This window comes from Aotus nancymaae, unplaced genomic scaffold (genome assembly GCF_030222135.1).
Source record: "Aotus nancymaae isolate 86718 unplaced genomic scaffold, 86718_ANA_hifiasm-v0.15.2.pri h1tg000028l, whole genome shotgun sequence".
Taxonomy (NCBI): Eukaryota; Metazoa; Chordata; class Mammalia; order Primates; family Aotidae; genus Aotus; species Aotus nancymaae.
Window position 1 is genome coordinate 34,693,252 of NW_026988441.1, and position 13,688 is coordinate 34,706,939.

At 47.7% G+C, this 13,688-nt stretch overlaps 1 protein-coding gene across 2 annotated transcripts in view; it reads left to right on the forward strand.

Annotated features, from left to right (window-relative positions):
- The window catches only part of DNMT1 (DNA methyltransferase 1), a 53,669-nt gene that overhangs the window by 14,930 nt on the left and 25,051 nt on the right, over nt 1–13,688 (forward strand). For both annotated transcript variants that reach the window (XM_021676661.2, XM_012436256.3), the window contains 11 exons: nt 509–587; nt 2,418–2,452; nt 3,162–3,246; nt 7,048–7,082; nt 8,977–9,064; nt 10,823–10,857; nt 11,427–11,508; nt 12,538–12,572; nt 12,891–12,936; nt 13,033–13,113; nt 13,188–13,297. In XM_021676661.2, coding sequence (XP_021532336.2) covers nt 509–587; nt 2,418–2,452; nt 3,162–3,246; nt 7,048–7,082; nt 8,977–9,064; nt 10,823–10,857; nt 11,427–11,508; nt 12,538–12,572; nt 12,891–12,936; nt 13,033–13,113; nt 13,188–13,297 — 711 coding nt within the window. The remainder of the gene's footprint in view (nt 1–508; nt 588–2,417; nt 2,453–3,161; nt 3,247–7,047; nt 7,083–8,976; nt 9,065–10,822; nt 10,858–11,426; nt 11,509–12,537; nt 12,573–12,890; nt 12,937–13,032; nt 13,114–13,187; nt 13,298–13,688) is intronic.

The window sequence follows — 13,688 nt, forward strand, 5'->3', positions numbered from 1 at the left end:
TCAGAGAAACATTAAATCTGAAGCCTTGTGCCGGGCGTGGTGGCTGACACCTGTAACCCAGCACTTTGGGAGGCAGAGGCGGATGGATCACCTGAGTCAGAAGTTCCAGACCATCCTGACCAACATGGAGAAACCCTGTCTCTACTAAAAATACAAAATTTGCCGAGAGTGGTGGCACATGTCTGTAATCCCAGCTACTCGGGAGGCTGAGGCAGGAGAATCACTTGAACCTGGGAGGCGGAGGTTGCGGTGAGCCAAGATCACATCTTTCCACTCCAGCCTGGGCAATAAAACCGCAACTGTGTCTGTAAAAAATAAAAAAAAAACAAACTGAAGCATCTTTCAACATCCTGGTGAACCAGGGCCCTTGCTGGGAGAGAAGAAGGCATCCATGCCCTGAACTGTCCCTAAGGGAGTGCATTGAGGAAAGAGGCCTGTCAGTCACTCCAGGCCCGCTGGAGGTCTAGGGTCTTGTTACGCTAATGGTCGGCCTCACTGTGTGTGACAGCCCTGCCAAACGGAAACCTCAGGAAGAGTCTGAAAGAGCCAAATTGGACGAGTCCATCAAGGAAGAAGACAAAGACAAGGTAGGGCTGGCACTTACATTTCCTGACTCTAGCTGAACTTGGTGTATTTGATAATTGTGACCTCATATGTGGTCTGTTCAAGTAAAAACCCTGTCTAGTTCGAGCTCTCCAGAGAGATGGGACCAATCGAGTGTATATGTGTGTATACAGATAGATAGATGTGCTTATACATATGCACGTGTATGTGTGTATGTATATATAATTTTATTGTTTCCTTTTTGTGGGTACATAGTTGGAGTATGTATTTATGAGGAGAGACATGTGTTTTGAGGAAGTGGCTCACAAGATTGTGAAAGCTGGTAAATTTGAAATCCGCGGGGTGAGGTAGAAGCCCGGGGAGAATTGATGTCACAGCTCAAGTCTGAAGGCAGTCTTATATACATATGTGTTATGTACATGTATGTATATGTATTCTGACTTTTTTTTGAGACCAGGTTTTGCTCTTACCACCCAGGTTGGAGTGCAATGGCGTGATCATGGCTCACTGCAACCTCTACTTTTCAGGTTCAAGCAATTCTCCTGCCTCAGTCTCCCGAGTAGCTGGGATTACAGGCACCCACCACCACGCCCAGCTAATGTTTTGTATTTTAGTAGAGATGGGTTTCACCATGTTGCCCAAGTTGGTCTCGATCTGAGCTCAAGTGATCCGCCTACCTCGGCCTCGTAAAGTGCTGGGATTACAGGCATGAGCCACCGTGCCTGGCCAAGTTTTATTCTTTTAAGCTTTTTTTTTTTTTGAGACGGAGTTTCGCTCTTGTTACCCAGGCTGGAGTGCAATGGCGCGATCTCAGCTCACCTCAACCTCCGCTTCCTGGGTTCAGGCAATTCTCCTGCCTCAGCCTCCTGAGTAGCTGGGATTACAGGCACGCGCCACCATGCCCAGCTAATTTTTTGTATTTTTAGTAGAGACGGGGTTTCACCATGTTGACCAGGATAGTCTCGATCTCTTGACCTCGTGATCCACCCGCCTCGGCCTCCCAAAGTACGGGGATTACAGGCGTGAGCCACTGCGCCTGGCCCTTAAGCTTTTTTTTTTTGAGGTGAATTCTCACTCTGTCACTAAGGATGGAGTGCAATGGCATGATCTTGGCTCACTGCACCCTCTGCCTCTCAGGTTCAAATGATTCTCCATCCTCAGCCCTTCTGAGTAGCTGGGACTGCAGGCATGTGCCACCACACCCAGCGAATTTTTATATTTTTAGTAGAGATAAGGTTTCACTGTGTTGACCACGTTGATCCCAAACTCCTGACATCAACTGATCCACCCACCTCGGCCTCCCAAAGTGCGGGAATTATGGGTTTTTTGTTTTTTTTGTTTTTGAGACAGGTCTCACTCTGTCATCCAGGTTGGGGTGCAGTGAAGCAGTCATGGCTCACTACAGCCTCAACCTCCTGGGCTCAAGCAGTCCTCCCACCTCAGCCTTCCGAGCAGCTGGGACTACAGGCGCATGGCACTCAGCTAATTTTTCTATTTTTTGTAGATTTGGAGTTTCCCCATGTTGTCCAGACTGGTCTTTAAATAGATAAACAGATTTCTAACACAAGATGGAGAATCTTTGATTCTCTTATGTCATATCACTAAGCAAACTCTAGTGATGGTCAGTGTGCCTGCCTACTTCTCGGAACTGCCTTTGTTTTGGGGTTCGTAGGGCATTAATACCAGAGTAAGAGTTTCTCAGGTCTTCTCCCCAAGACCTAAGCCCCCTCCTTTTCCACTCTTGTTGTAACTGTGTCAAATATGTTAATATTTCAGTTCACATTGTGGTGTTGATCTTCCCTTGAAACCGTTATTCTTATCTTTTTTGTTCTTCTTCCCTTCCCTCCACACAGGATGAGAAGAGGCGTAGAGTTACATCCAAAGAACGGTAAGAATAGTTACTATACCTTTCTTTTTCTACGAGTTGTATAATCTTGATCACAAAATTACTGTTTCAGAAAGTTTAAGGCTGGGCACAGTGGCTTATGCCTGGAATCTCTGCACTTTGGGGGGACCGAGGCAGGCTAATCATTTGAGGTCAGGAGTTTAAGATCAGGCTGAGCAACATAGTCTTTAGTAGAAACCCTTTCTCTACTAAAAATACAAAAATCAGCTGGGAGTGGTGGTGGGTGCCTGTAATCCCAGCTACTCTGGAGGCTGAAGCAGGAGGACTGCTTGAACCCAGGAGGTAGAGGCTGCAGTGATCCAAGATCATACCACTGCACTGCACTCCAGCCTGGGCAATAGAGCAAGACTCTGTCTCAAAAAAAAAAAAAAAAAGGTTTAAAAAGAGCTTTATCATGAGTTTTCATGGCAACCATATCCTCATTAAGGATGTTGAATTTGGGGTCAGATCAGTAGTGTTTAGATTGAAATTGAATTCTCTTTCCTTGGAAGGAATGAATTGAGGACGGCTGACATTGGAACCATGTGTAAAAATTGTATCAATTACTAAATGTTAAATGAGTATGCATCTGTTAGGGCTCCTGAGATAATGAAGGTTGCTTTTGGGGGAAGGAAAGAGGAGCTTTATAAAAACAGCTTCTGTGGGGAGGCTCTTGGCATTCACACTTGGGGTCTGTTGTTTTGCTTGACAGAGTTGCTAGACCACTTCCTGCAGAAGAACCCGAAAGAGTAAAACCAGGAACATGCACTGAAAAGGAAGAAGAAAGAGATGAAAAAGTAAAGCTCTATCACCTCCAAGTTTGTTAATTCTCCTTTAATTCTATACAGTCCCAGTTTCTTTTCAGAACACAGGGACAGGGTGTGGGGAACGTGGAGGAAGAAGGTGGCTTTTGCCAGTGATCGAAATGGCCTTGACTTTGGCTAAAACACTTTTCAAACTTGTTTTTTGGTGGTTCTCTACATGGAAGGTGGGTTATGAGGTTGTGATAGTGAGGATCTTTACTATTTTTTTGTGGTATTTATTTTATTTTCTGTGTGTGTGTGTGTGTGTGTGTGTGTGTGTGTGTGTGTGTGTGTATGTGGTTTTTTTTTGTTTGTTTTTTTGAGATAGTCTCCTGCTCTGTCACCCAGGCTGGAGTGCAGAGGTGCAATCTCAGCTCACTGCAACCCCCACCTCCCAGTTTCAAGTGATTCTCATGTCTCAGCCTCCTGAGTAACTGGGACTACAGGTGCCCACTGCCACGCCCAGTTTATTTTTGTATTTTTAGTATAGACGGGGATTCACCGTGTTGGCCAGGCTGGTCTCGATCTCCTGACCTCAAATGATCCACCTGCCTCAGCCCCCAAAGTGCTGGGGTTACAGGCATGAGCCACCATACCGACTAACCTTTGCTAGTTTATCAACTAGTCACAGAGCTTCAGTTTGTTAACTCGCCCACTTGCTTCTCTGGCTGACAAGATCTTTGTAAAGATCTAATTTTCAGACATAGAAGGTGCTAATTTTTTTTTTCTTTTTTGAGACAGAGTCTTGCTCTGTCACCTAGGCTGGAGTGCAGTGGTGCGATTTCGGCTCACTGCAACCTCCGCCTCCTGGGTTTAAGTGATTATCTTGCCTCGGCCTCCTGAGTAGCTGGGATTTCAGGTGCCCGCCACCACCCCTGACTAATTTTGTATTTTTAGTAGAGATGGGATTTCACCATTTTGGTCAGGCTGGTTTCAAACTCCTGACTTGAGGTGATATACCCACCTTGGCCTCCCAAAGTGCTGGGATTACAGGCATGAGCCACTATGCCCCACCTAAAACACTTTTCAAACTTGTTTTTTCGTTGTTTTCTACATGGAAGGTGGGTTATGAGGTTGTGATAGTGAGGACCTTTGCTACTTATTTGAAGTATTTTATTTTATGTTACTGTTTTTTTTGAGACAGTCTCCCGCTCTGTCACCCAGGCTGGAGTGCAGAGGTGCGATCTCGGTTCATCACAACCTCTGCCTCCCAGGTTCAAGTGATTCTCGTGTCCTAGCCTTCCGGGTAGATAGGACTATAGGCACCTGCCACCACGCTTGGCTAATTTTTGTATTTTCAATAGAGACGGGGTTTCACCACGTTGGCCAGGCTGGTCTCGAACTCCTGACCTTGAATGATCTGTCTTCCTCAGCCATCAAAGTGCTGGCATTACAGGCATGAGCCACCACACTGGCCAACCTTTGCTGCTTAATCAACTAGTCAGAGTTTCAGTCTGTTACCTCGCCCACTTGCTTCTCTGGCTGATGAGATCTTGGTGAAGATCTAATTTTCAGATGTAGGAGGTGCTAAAATTCTTTAGCATCATCCAGACATAAAATTGCATTTTCCTCTGTGAAGTCAGACCAGCTCTTTCCCCAGTCCTCCATCTTTTTTGTAAAATCTGAGCATCTAAGGTTCTATGTAATACAGATGTTGGATCCTGTATTTTTTTTTTTTTAATACCTAAGGGCCGGGCATGGTGGCTCATGCCTAAATCCTAGCACTTCAGGAGGCCGAGGTGGGTGGATCACTTGAGCTCAGAGTTCAGGACTAGCCTGGACAGTGTAGTGAGACCCTGTCTCTACAAAAAATAAAAAAATTAGCCTGGTGTGGTGGAGTGTGCAGCATGCAACGTGCCTGTAGTTCCAGTGTCTCGGGAGGCAGAGGCAGAAAGATCACTTGAGCTCAGGAGATTGAGGATTCAGTGAGCCATTTTTGCCCTACTGCAATCCAGCCTGGGTGACAAAGGAAGACTGTCTGAAAAAAAAAAAATGACTAGAAGTTACTTACCAACTTGGGTGGGTAGCAAGTGCCTTTCTCAGGAGGTTGGTAAAGGATAGCTGTCCATTGGGGAATCAACTAAGATAATGCAATTTTTTATGTTTGAGACAGTTTTGCTCTTGTTGCTCATGTTGGAGTGCAGTGGTGGGATCTCGGCTCACTGCAACCTCTGCCTCCCAAGTTCAAACTATTCTCCTGCCGCCTTAGCCTCCCGAGTAGTTGGGAATACAGGAGCCTGCCACCACACCTGGCTCATTTTTGTATTTTTAGTAGAGACAGGGTTTCGCCATGTTGGCTAGGCTGGTCTCAAACTCCTGACCTCAGGTTCAGGAGTTCACCCACCTTGGCCTCCCAGAGTCTAGGACTACAGGCATGAGTCACCGCATCCAGCTGAGGTTGGTCTTTCATTGATCACCTTTCCTACCCTGATTCTAGTTAAATTAGACAGCAGTTGCAATCAGTGCATACCTGGAATTCATTTCAGAACAAGCAGTCCTAATGGGCTAGTTCAACCACTATCCTCCAAAGAAGGACCTGGGGCAAGATTGAAATCGCTTGCCTGTAGGCACACTCACAGGATCTCTTTTTGGCAGTAGGAAGTTTTGCAATGTGTGTCTTAATACCAGCAACCTTTGTGATCTCTTCCCAAATTACCACATGGGGAGTTTCTGAGGGTCGGATTTGATTTGCCTGGTTCTTCTATGGCAAGATGTGTCTAGTTTTTTGTTGTTGTTGTTTGTTTGTTTTTGAGACAGTCTTGCTCTGTTACCAGGTTAGAGTGCAGTGGTTCAATCTTGGCTCACTGCAGTTTCCGCCTCCTGGGTTCAAGTGATTCTCCTGCCTCAGCTGCCTGAGTAACTGGGATTACAGGCGCCCGCCACCACACCCAGCTAATTTTCGTATTTTGAATAGAGACAGAGTTTCAGCATGTTGGCCAGGATTGTCTCGATCTCTTGACCTCGTGATCCGCCCGCTTCAGCCTCCCAAAGTGCTGGGTTTAGAGGTGTGGGCCACCATGCTGGGCCATGTCTGGTTCTTTAAATGCAGCCTCAGGCTGGGTGTAGTGGCTCACGCCTGTAATGCCAACACTTTGGGAGGCTGAAGTGAATAGATCACTTGAATTCAAGACTAGTCTGGCCCCATCTCTACCAAAAATAAAAATAGGCTGGGCATGGTGGTGTGCACCTGTAAACTTAGCTACTTGGGATGCCGAGGCAGGAGAATTGCTTGAACCTGGGAGGTAGAGGTTACAGTGAGTCAAGATTGCACCACTGCCCTCCGCCTGGGTGATAGAGCGAGGCTCCGTCTCATAAATAAATAAATGAATAAATGCAGTCTCACTGGATGTGTTGTTGTGTCTCTGCTGGAGCTACTTTCCAGATTGGGCCATCCTACTTCATTCCTTCATATGGAAAGGGGAGATCTGTAATAAGGTTACTTTCTGTGAGGCCATCAACACTTACTGATGACAGGTGGCAGAAGAATTTTGAAGTAAAAATACTTAAATAGCAGTGTTGTAGTATCTCCTTTCTAAAAGTTTCATTTCCCATCTACTTACCCCACTGAAGAAGAAAAGTGCTATCTTGAACAAGTGGGGCACAAGTGATCCTCCCACTTCAGCATCCCAGAGTTCTGAGAGGACAGGTGTGAGCCACTGTGCCCGGCCGGTAGACCATCTTTACTCCCACCAACTGGACTCTAGGATAAGTTCAGGTGTTTTATTTCCATAGGACGCTTTGATAGATCCAAACCAAATCCAAAAAATTAACTTGTCTTTTTTATCCCCAACTTAGGAAGACAAGAGACTCCGGAGTCAAACCAAAGAACTGTAAGTACAGCGAACCTGCCTTTGTGCTTTATGTTGTGAAACTGAATTGCTAGCATAAGTATTCTGGTAAAGTAACGTGTTGGTGTGGAACAGTGGGCACTAATTATACGCCTCTTATGTGGGCAACTTCTACTTGTGAAAGGCGAGACTACCCTGCAGCGAAGGCTGAAGTTAGCTTCTTTAATTTTAATTTTATTTTGAGAAGGAATCTCGCTCTGTCACCCAGGCTGGAGTGCAGTGGCATGATCTTGGCTCACTGCAACCTCTACCTCTCGGGCTCAAGCGATTCTCCTGTCTCAGCCTCCTGAGTAACTGGGACTACAGGCGCTTACCACCATACCCAGCTAATTTTTGTATTCAAAAATACAAAATACAAATTAAAAATAAACACAAATATTTAAAATATTTAATATTTAAAACTATTAAATTAAAAAATGACACTAAAAAATAATAAAAGTACAAAAAAATTAGCCAGGCATGGTGGAGCATGCCTGTGGTCTCATCTACTTGGGAGACTAAGGCAGGAGAATCACTTGAACCTGGGAGGTAGAGATTGCAGTGAGCCAAGATCACACCACTGCACTCCAGCCTGGGCGACATAGTGAGCCTCTATCTCAAAAAGAAAAAACAATTAGCTGCAGCAAATGTTGAGACTGAGCCTGAATCCAGAGACAGCATTTTGCCATATTGGTCAGGCTGATCTTGAACTCCTGACCTCAGGTGACCCTCCCCTTTCAGCCTCCCAAACTGCTGGGATTACAGGGTGACTTTGGCTTCGATTTCTCCTCCTGACCTCTGGGCCCTCTTAAGGGTTGGTCAACAGCTGTGTGTTGTGTGGTAGTGAAAGGCCATCGAGTGAGCAGCTGTGTCAGTTACCTATCGCTGTGAAAATGCTGTGTGACAAATGGCCCCAAGGCCAGAGGCCTAGAACAGTGTGCATTTGTCAAGCTTGCCTGTCTATGGCTTGGTGGCTGTTGGCTGATCTTGAGCTGGCTTAATGGGGGCGGCTGGGCTGACCTACCTCTGCCTTCACTACTTGGCCAGCCTGGATAGACGCTTGTGACTGTGCAAGGGCACGAGGGCAGAAGTGAAAGTAGCACTTCTTCAAACCTCTGTTGAAAAAAAATTGGGCCAGGTGCAATAGCTCACACCTGTAATCCCAGTAGTTAGGGAGACTGAGGCAAGTGGGTCACTTGAGGTCGGGAGTTCAAGATCAGCCTGGCCAACATGGTCTCTATTAAAAATAGAAAAAAATTAGCCAGGCATGGTGGTGCATGGTCCCAGCTACTTGGGAGGCTGAGGCAGGAGAATCACTTGACCCAGGGAGGTGGAGATTGCAGTGAACTGAGATCACACCATTGCACTCCAGCCTGGGCAACAGAGCGAGACTCCATCTCGAAAAAAACAATTAGCTGAAGCAGATGTTGAGACTAAGCCTGAATCCAGTCGTGGGCAGAATACCCAACCTGAGCGGCAGGGCCATGGCAGAGGGAGAGGTGAAGACTCGGACCCGTGTGTAGTCAGCTGTCTACAGTCACTGACTGACAGATCACACATCAGCTCAGCTCTGCTAAACCTGGGCAGGCCAGTCATGAGTCTTCCTCCACTGCAGTCCAGGTTTCCATCAGGCCACAGAAATCAGGGCATTCCCTTGTCTGTTTTTTGCATTAAACCACTAGCTTCTCTGACCAACATTTAGGTGGGGTGTTGATGGTGTTCCTGAGGACCGTGAGTCCTGAAGTAGTAATAAATGCCCTCTGAGTTTCCTGCAGTGAAGAGAGGCCACCTGTCCTCTGAACCTGGAGGGGAGCCTCTGTCAGCCCTGGGAGCCTGTTGGTCCCAGTGCAGGGTCCCCCAGCTGACCAGCCTGTGCGTGTGTTGTCTTCTGTGACAGAACACCCAAACAAAAACTGAAGGAGGAGCCAGACAGAGAAGCCAGGGCAGGCATGTATGCTGATGTGGACGAAGATGGAGAGGAGAAAGTAAGGGCGGGATCTTTGTTTCTGAACTCCCGCTTATTCTTCTGCTCCTGTTTGGTTGGGTGGGAGGGTGCAGGGTGGAGCTCTGGATTCAAGTCCAGCCCTATCCACCCAGGCTCCATGGGGCCGTCCAGACTCTTTTTCTCTGTCTGGGGGCTGGGATTTGTGGCTAGATTCCTGTGCCCAATGCCCAGTGAACACTCAGTTGTCCTCTGTCCTTTGCACTAGAGAGGGTCTATGTGCGCCTGGGCTGAGACGTGTGTGAAGCATACTCTCTTGAGGCCTAATTGCTGAGAACCCTTGATACATGTCAGCTCTGACGCACTTGTCAGCCACACCTCGATTTTTTACCAGCCTCCTACGTTTATCTGAGACTAACTCTCCCCCTGCCAGCCTCCCCAGTCTAGTTCAGCCAAGTGCATACATTTAAACCCTAAAGCATCATGTGGAGCACAGCTAGGCTTCTGTCAAAGTACAGGATGGCCAGGTGGGCTGCAGGCTCTCCTGCCTGATACTGTAGGGAAGGAAGCTAGGTCATTGGTCGGGGGTGGCACGTCCCTATCTGAGAGAGGCTGAAGACCCCAAGAGGGTCTCTGTGGGTTTCTGCCTGTTGTGTTCTAGAGAGTGGAGCCCAAAGTTATGGGCTTGGTGGGTGGTGAGTACCCTCACTTCTAACCTGGCCGCCGATGGGCCTCCACCCTCACCTCGTAGCAGGGGAACCTTTGGTATTGCCTCCAGCCTCCCACTGTGATGCCTTACTGTCCCTCACCTCTTCTGTCCAGATATTGGTCACCTTACTGTCGGTACTTGCCTGGGATCCCTTCAGACTGGAGAAAGCTTAGTGGCTTAATCACATTACTCCTTGCCCTCTATCAGAAACTAGCAGGGGCTTGAGCTCACACCGCCAGCACTTTTGCCTCATGGTAGAAAGGGATGTGAGGGCCAGCATGGTGGCTCATGCCTATAATCCCAGCACCTTGGGAGGCTGAGGCAGGTGTATCACTTAAGGACAGGAGTTCGAGACCAGCCTGGCTAAGATGGTGAAACTTCATTTCTACTAAAAATACAAAATTAGCCGGGCTTGGTGGTGTGTGCCTGTAATCTCAGCTACTTGGGAGACTGAGGTAGGAGAATAGCTTGAACCCAGGAGACAGAGGTTGCAGTAAGCCGAGATCATGCCATTGCTTTCCAGCCTAGGCAACAAAAGCAAAACTCCATCTCAAAAAATATATAAATATTTTTGTAGAGACGGGGGTCTCACTGTGTTGCCCAGGCTGGCCTCGAACTCCTGGCCTCAAGCAATCCTCCCACCTTAACCTCCCAAAGTGCGGGGATTACAGGTGCACGCTACTGCACACAGCCTGTAAATAAAGTTTTATTGGAACAGAGCCATGCTTTTCATTTACATTTTGCCTGTGGGTGCTGTTGTGCTACCGTGGCAGAGTCTATCATCCTGACACAGACCACGTGGTCGGCAAAGCTGAAAATACTTATCCTCTGGCTCTTTCAAAAAGTTTGCCAAGCCCTAGTCTAGGAGGTTGTTTAGTGCCTGCTTGTTTGTATCCAGTAGGAAACTACGTGGGGGAAGTGAAGCCTCATGTGTACCCAGGTAGATCTTCCTAGGCCTGCCTGTCCTCCAGCTCCACAGTGCTGGGATCCGTAACCTGTAATTTTACTGTTTGCATTTTGTCTCACTCTGGCTCAGAAACTAATTTTTTCCCTTCTTTATCTCTCTACCTCCCTTCTATTTTTCCCTCTTAGGATGAGAAGAAGCACAGAAGTCAACCCAAAGATCTGTAAGTGGTTAAAATGCTTGTGCCTTTGTGTCGTCTAAATCAGTAGAAAGCCTGTGCTAGGCTGAGTGTGGAGGCTAACGCCTGTAATCCCAGCACTTGGGGAGGCTGAGGCGTGAATCACCTGAGGTTGGGAGTTCGAGACCAGCCTGGCCAACGTGGTGAAACCCTGTCTCTACTAAAAATACAAAAATTAGCTGGGTGTGGTGGCAGGCGCCTGTAATCTCAGCTACTTGGGAAGCTGAGGCAGGAGAATCGCTTGAAGCCAGGAGGCAGAGGTTGCAGTGAGCCAAGATTGTGCCACTGCACTCTGGCCTGGATGATAAGAGTGAAACTGTTTAAAAAATATATATATGCCTGTTCTAGAAACCTGTGGTGACGTAGACAGGTGCAGGGACCCTGGGGCCTCTGAAGGCCTCATCTCAGGATGACAAGCCGACAGTGTGCCTGTAGGGCTCCCATGGGTATCTTGTTTTCCCATGGGGAGGCATTAGTTTGTCATTTTCTGTGTTAGTTGGCGATGTGGTTAGTGTTTCTAAGCTGCTACTTGCTGTGTATCTGTTAACCTGCAGAGCTGCCAAACGGAGGCCTGAAGAAAAAGAACCTGAAAAAGCAAATCCACAGATTGCTGATGAAAAAGATGAGGATGAAAAGGTAAAGGCCTTAGTTTTCTTTTTCTTTTTTTTCATGATAGGGTTTTGCCATGTTGCCCAGGCTGGTCTTGAACTTCTCGCCTTAAGTGATCCTTCTGCCTTGGCCTCCCAAGGTGCTGGGATTACAGGCATGAGCTGCTTGTGCCCGGCCTGTTTGTTTTTGACATTTTATTTGAATCAGGACCCAAACAAGGTTTATATAATGGATTTGGTTGAGAAGTATCCTAAATGTTTCATCTGTAGTTTTCCCACTCCTTCATATACTTGTAACTTGTGGAAGGTTATCTGTAGTTTCTGGGGTTCTGGACTTTGCCTGCCATGTCTCCCTGTAGCCCTGTCTGCTGCAGGCTGCTTGAGCACATGCCGGTCTTTCTTGTTCTCAATAGAACTTTTGAAATAGTGCTGTATGTGTACTGTATCACACAGGAAGCACAGTTGTCTTTCTTGGTGAAACTGATTGTTGAGCTAATGTACTGTCCGCCTGACCCATCCACAAAGTCCTCTCAGCTTCCCATCTAATGTGCTTTTTTTGGTTGGTTTATTTGTTTTTTTTTTTTTTTGAGACGGAGTCTTGCTCTGCCCTCAGGCTGGAGTGCAGTGGCAGGATCTTGGCTCACTGCAACCTCTGCCTCCTGGGTTCAAGCCATTCTTCTGCCTCAGCCTCTTGAGTGTCTGGGATTGCACGTGTCCGCCACCATGCCTGGCTAATCTTCGTATTTTTAGTAGAGACGTGATTTCGCCCTGTTGGCCAGGCTGGTCTGGAACTTCTGACCTTAAATGATCTGTGTGCTTTGGCCTCCCAAAGTGCTGGGATTACAGGCATGAGCCACCATGCCAGGCCTGGCTATAAGATTTTTGATTATACAAGTTTAGGTGGTGGAGTGAGTGAGAGCACACCTGCTGGTCCTCTCACTGCCTCCCTCCCCATCTGTCTGTTTTATGATAATCACATACACAAAGTTCTTAACGCCAAAGCACTATCTGGGCGTAAAATGCTCTTGTATGCTTTACTCCTCTGTTTTCCCTGCAGGAGGAGAAGAGACGCAAAACGACCCCCAAAGAACCGTAAGTATTTATTCCTGGCATTATCAAAAGCTGATGGTAATGTTAAAATGATGGTTCTAGAAGAAAAGGGAAGGGGTTTTAGTAATTGCCAGAGCAACCTTGGGGAGGAACCTTAGGCTCATTTTGGATTGGGTTGGTGAACATGGGACCAAGATGCGTCAGGCGGGACGGCCTTGTGGTGAAGAGCCACTGTGACCTCGTACCTGGGCCTCGCAGCAGCCAGGGCCTCCCTGTGCCAGGTGCCTCAGGCAGAAACCTCACAGGGGCGATGTTGATATTTTCTGAAACAATTAAACGATCTTGTGCTTTTTCCCCCAGGATGGAGAAAAAAATGGCTCGCGCCAAAACAGTAGTGAGCTCCAAGGTATATGCCTGCCTGGGAATAAAGCTGGTGGCGGCGCTCACGAGGTGGCTGGGAGCGGCTTTCTGAGCGCCGTCATCTGTGTTCCTGCCCCCACAGACCCACCCTCCCAAGTGTATTCAGTGTGGTCAGTACCTGGACGACCCCGACCTCAAATATGGGCAGCACCCACCAGACGCGGTACGTGCAGCTCTCTTCCCAGCCTTCCACTGCCCGTCCCTTGTCCCTCTGCTCACCGGCCCCATGTCCTTCAGGTGGATGAGCCGCAGATGCTGACAAATGAGAAGCTATCCATCTTCGATGCCAACGAGTCCGGCTTTGAGAGTTACGAGGCGCTTCCCCAACACAAACTGACATGCTTCAGGTAACTGCACTTTCGTGTGCACGTTTGCTTTGTGGAAGGAGGCACTTCCCCAGAGGCCCCTACGGGCTTACGATTCTGGTGACATCTTTTAGTGCCTGATCTACAACATGTCTTAAGCTAACACTTCTCGTATAAGAGCCAACGTGGAGGGCTGGGTGCGGTGGCTCACACCTATACCAGCACTTTGGGAGGCTGAGGAGGGCAGATCACTTGAGGTCAGGAGGTAGAGACCAGCCTAGCCAACACAGTGAAACCCTGTCTACTAAAAATACAAAAAGTAGCCGGGTGTGGTGGTGCACACCTGTAATCCCAGTTACTCGGGAGGCTCAGGCAGGGGAATTTCTTGAATTCTGGAGGTGGAGGTTGCAGTGAGCCAAGATGGTGCGACTGC